A 5,302-nucleotide genomic window follows, 5' to 3' on the forward strand; every position below is an offset into this window, starting at 1 on the left:
GTTTTAACTGAAAGTGCACAGCCCACCAGTCAAGCATGAGCGCTCATTTCTTTAACATAAATTGAATTTCTAAAAGCACGAAAGTAAAGTTATTGAAGATAAACAAGTAGCGTGTAGTATTTTGTAATTAATTATAATATGTTAATATATATATATATATATATATATTATATATAATATATATATATATATATATACACACATACACACACACACACACACACACACACAATAACATTAAAATACATCTCTCACAACAATCATTAAGTATGATGTACCTAAAATTCATTATTTACATACTGACAAATATATTAATGTGTGTTTTTTTTTTTTTTCATATACAGAATTTCAGTTAGCTACATAACATTTCACCCACAGCACTGACCTTCACTTGATCAATTGCTTTTAGCGGTATATGACATTGCACCATCAAATACTGGCAGAGGTTTAAAACAACAGCAATGCATGTGATTGCATTGAATCCACATTTCAGTCCTGTACACTGGTTTGTCACAAGTATGTCGCAATACAAAGGAATTTAGCATAACCTTGCATACCTCTTACTGAACTTCAGATTTCTGACATCAGTATGCATGGCTGAGCGCGAATGTTCCAGAAAATCTTTATTCCTACAAGGCTGTAGATTCTTGTGTTTGAGGATTGACCATTAAATAAAAAATAAAAAAAGACACTGATTGTTAGTTAAGTCTGTGAAGTTGATGATGATTCACCCTGGACTGGATTTTCAGCCTGACCTGGATTCAGAAACGGTCCTGTAGCTCCAATGTACAACCTGGATCGCATTGGCCATTTCTGCAAAGTAAAGAAACAATAGTTTGCCTATAAGCAAGCCTTTGCTGTGAAAGTTTATTTATTCTGCAAGAAAAATAAAATAAATTAAAAAGGAATTTCAAGCAACTACACAATTTGTATTCCCTGGCAACTGTTACACTAACATTATCTCATACATAGAAATCTGCTCAGAACATCACATTTGAATCCTAAAGTATAGTGTTGTGAAATATATTAAGCATTATGCTATACATTTGTATGCAACATAAAGATGTGATTGATCAGTGGTAAAAACTCCATTTACTGTATGTACTGGAAATCATTATGTACGTTCAGGTGTGTCTTCGTGCATTGGAGTAAACGTTTAGTGAATCTGGCACTAAATTTGGTTGGTCTCTAAATTTGGTAGCCTATATTTTATCAGGTTACCCTAAATATCATGTCATTCTTAAGGTATAAATACATTTGTATGGAATTGCAGTTTATATTAACACAAGCACTTAAGTATAAAAACGTATCATTAAGTCATTGTTTAAAAATACTTTGAATACGCTGAACGTTTTATGGTAACAAGTTCTGCTTTGTTTACATTTTTTTTATGAGTAAGAGAAGAACAAAAAAAATAGATGACATATTCAACCTTAGTGTAATAATTGCACCTAAACTCATCCATGGAGCCACACAACACGAATCAATGATGCAACTAAGGAACAAATACATTCTAGAAATTACAGTTGCAATATTAACTCAGCGAGTAATATAATAGTCGTTTATAATAAGGGCTACAGTGAAAACAAACTTAGAAAAGAAACTATCATGAACCACTATTTGTAATATTTAGAACACTTACTAAATAATACTATGCATATACAAAACTGTTAGGAAAAATAATATCAATTATTAATAAATACATACAAAAACAACCTTCCTATTTAAAAATAGAATTAATTGGGAAAAATAATAATAAGTACTTACTAACCTACTGTATTAAAAAAAAAAAAGTTCTACCAGCAGCGTACTTACTTTTACAGGGTGCAAGTAGCCGTCTCCTTTGAGAGAGTGTAATACATCAGCATGCCTAGTCCCCTCTCCATCTTCCATCCCCTCCTCTTGCAGGATCCTGGTCAAATGGGCAATATATGTGGTGGCCAGTATCAACACGTCAAGTTTGGACAGCTTGGTGTCTGGAGGAACTGAGGGCAGAGTTCGCTGTAGTTCCAGAAAAGCGTGTCGCAGTGTTTGAACCCGGTTCCTCTCCCGAGCCGCGTTTGCAGCTGCAGGCCTGCCCCTGCCAGCAGCGTTGCGTGCGAGCTGGTCGGAGCGTCTCTTGTCCCGTGAAAGGAGCGAGTCAATGTCAGGGTCGGGGCTCTCGTCCATTATTTTGACTGAAACATTCCCACTGTCCATAGGGGATTTCTCACTCCCTATGGGTTGCAGCTCTGCCTGAAATAATAAGGAGATTGATTTGGTACGAATCTATTTTAATTAAACAAATAAAAAAAAAGTTCAAGATTTAAAAATAAACAAATAAACACAAGGCTGATAATTTTAATAAAAAATGGACAATACGAATATTGTCGTTTAGCTAAAGTTCACAATTCATCTTCATCGGCCTATTTAAAGTTTTAAGTAAAATTTTAATTGGCAAAAGTCTAAATATCTGTTAATGTAAACCAAAATATCACGCATACTTTTACACATTAAAAGTTACACAAATAAAGTTTTTTGTCCTTAATACCTATAATTGTAGTCCAACGAACAGCTTTTACAATATACATAATTACTTTGTAAGTAGCTGTATTAAATGTAAGAATCTTTAATGCTTTAGATTAGCCATTTGACACGTTTTGTTATTGGTTTTAACCATATAAGCTATAATAATAATAATAATAATAATAATAATAATAATAATAATAATAATAATAATAATAATAAATACCGGTATTTTATATTTTTAATAAATAATAATGGATTCTTACAGTCCGTAATATGACACACAAAGATACCCTATAATATTTAAATATTTACAAAAATGATTATATACCTACATTAAGATTTAAAATATAATTAACCATCGCTATTGTTTACTGCAGCCTTATTGAAAGATGATAATTAGTTAATCGTTACATTAAAACATCATGTTCTAAAACAATAACCACTTAACATGATGGCTGGTTATGCATCCTTTAGAATTGTAGTTATTTACATTTCCAGTCCAGTTTATAATTTAAAATACTTTTCCTGTGTCCTATTATTTACCACTACAACACCTGCATCGGAGGAACGTTTGTATTTGATCTTACCTTCGAGGTTCCCCGTTTGCAATGTGCTCGTGTAAAACTACATTTAGTGTAGTCTGTGAAAACTCTGGTTCGCCTCCAATGAGCCCTTCCCCGTTTTGCAGAGTATAGAAGTCTTCTGGTGTTTTGACTCCAGTAAAATGTTGTAGTTCCCAAGTATAATGTGCTTTATAAGCAGTGATTGGTGGTGGCTGGATTTTAGGGTGCTGCAGTCTGTGTGCATAAGAGTTGAGATCTCACTTGAATGAGGATATTGGTCTCTAGAGCCTCTAATTTAATGGAAACACATAAAGTTGACAGCTAGTTCACTCCAGAGTAATTAATCACAACCCCTTAATCTCCGTGGCAGGAGAAAGACACCCACCCACCCTCCTTTCTTTCCCAATTTATTTTAACTAGACAGGAGGCCTTTCAGTGGCTGTTATTCTTCCCCCAAAATTCTGCATGCTATAATAACACATTACTGCAATGCATTTACTTATTCATATGCAAGGCAAAGTGCCAAATTGACAAATAAATAATAAAAGACAACAACATACACACACCCGTGACCCAATATGTTTCGCAGGTTTTGTGTGATTTTTTTAAATGATGCACCAACCCAACACCAGTTTCTCTACTTTAATAACACAAGGAAATGCATCCATGCTTTTAAATTGACTATTAATTGACAGATATAAAGAAAATTATAAAAAATGCATAACAATAACAATAAGTTTATTATTATAATTATTATTATAAGTATATTATATTATTATTATTATTCTTAATAATAATAATAATAATATTATTATTATTATTATTATTATTATTATTATTATTATTATTATTATTATTATTATTATTATTATTATTATTATTATTATTATTTTATTGTGGTAGATTATTGTTGTTGCCTACTTTGACTGTTATTTATTATAAAAAATATGTGACTGGTGAACACTCCCAAACAAATATTTAACGCACACACAAGATAAGTTATAAAGTTATAAGTTGCATACATAATATTACAAAAGTAGGACTTAATATAAAAACAGCTTATTTTAGTTAGGCTGTACCCCTTAGTTTGATATTGCAATGTCAAATTAGCAGTAAAAAAAAAAAAAGAAACCAGTGTAGCTTCTCATAATCATAGCATTTAATTCCCCGAGTTAAAGCTAATACATAAAACCTAAAACTGCAATAAACATTCAAACCTGAGGAAATACCAGCGAGCCTCACAAATTAATCACTCTGGTTTCCACAATGTCTGCTAACGGGGATCCCGGCAAATTAATGAATGGAATTATTCATACCATGTATATTTTAGACTGTTCCTAATAACACTGTTTTTCTAAGGTTGAAGTAACAGTTTTGCCCCAGGCCACTTATTATAAAGTTAAGTAAACAGGTTAAGTAAGCTTTTTCATGAATTACTATACGTCTTTCAAGGGTTGTACTCGCGTTGTTTTGAAATACCCCAGCGAAGCTGCTGTGGGAATTAAAGGCTGTATGATAATACAATAACCTCTCTAGTTACGCGTCCTCTTTCAAGAGGTGTTACTGACATCATGCACTCGACCTGTCAAACCGTCCCCTTAATTTACATAGAGAAACAAATAGATAGTTTATCTCCAATATAATAAAAGAAAAGAAGAAAAAAATAAACACACACACACACACACACACACACACACACACACACACACACACACAAATGTTTTCTATTTCTTAAAAACACATTACAAACAACTAAAATGAAAGCTTTGATATATGGACTTCTTTTACGAAAATTGTCATATTTGCGATATGAATTGAAACAACACCTGCAACAAACAGGAAAACAGAATTTCATAATATATGCATGAATTAGTACTGTTTAAAGATTCATCGCTTGGACTTATTAATGAGCAACTCCGATAAGTTTTTTTTTTTTTTTTGTGATTTGAAAATTAATATTGCAATTTTGAACATACGTATAATGAAGTTAATAATAACTTGTTGTATATTTCTACAAATGACAACGAAATATTAATGTGCTTTTTAAACTCGTAATAGTTACGACATATTCAGTCCTATGTATTTCTCTGCAAAAACAGGCTGAAACAATTTGCATGCGACAATTTCCTTGTATGGGAAACACAATGGCTAAACCAATATTTGTGTTGTGTTGCGTTCTTCAATTTGTAAATCAGATCTGGACGGATGGACCGGTAAAACATGAATATGTA

At 32.2% G+C, this 5,302-nt stretch overlaps 1 protein-coding gene across 1 annotated transcript; it reads right to left on the minus strand.

Moving 5' to 3' along the window:
- Positions 1 to 403: 403 nt before the first annotated feature.
- On the minus strand, positions 404 to 2,220 carry LOC121313819 (transcription factor 24-like). The gene is made up of 2 exons (XM_041246612.1): positions 1,816 to 2,220; positions 404 to 813 (listed from the first exon to the last, which is right to left on the minus strand). Exons 1-2 carry the CDS (start codon positions 2,197 to 2,199, stop codon positions 703 to 705), a joined length of 495 nt encoding a protein of 164 aa, XP_041102546.1. The 5' UTR covers positions 2,200 to 2,220; the 3' UTR covers positions 404 to 702.
- Positions 2,221 to 5,302: the final 3,082 nt, after the last annotated feature.

This window comes from Polyodon spathula, chromosome 4 (assembly GCF_017654505.1).
Source record: "Polyodon spathula isolate WHYD16114869_AA chromosome 4, ASM1765450v1, whole genome shotgun sequence".
NCBI classification, from domain to species: Eukaryota; Metazoa; Chordata; class Actinopteri; order Acipenseriformes; family Polyodontidae; genus Polyodon; species Polyodon spathula.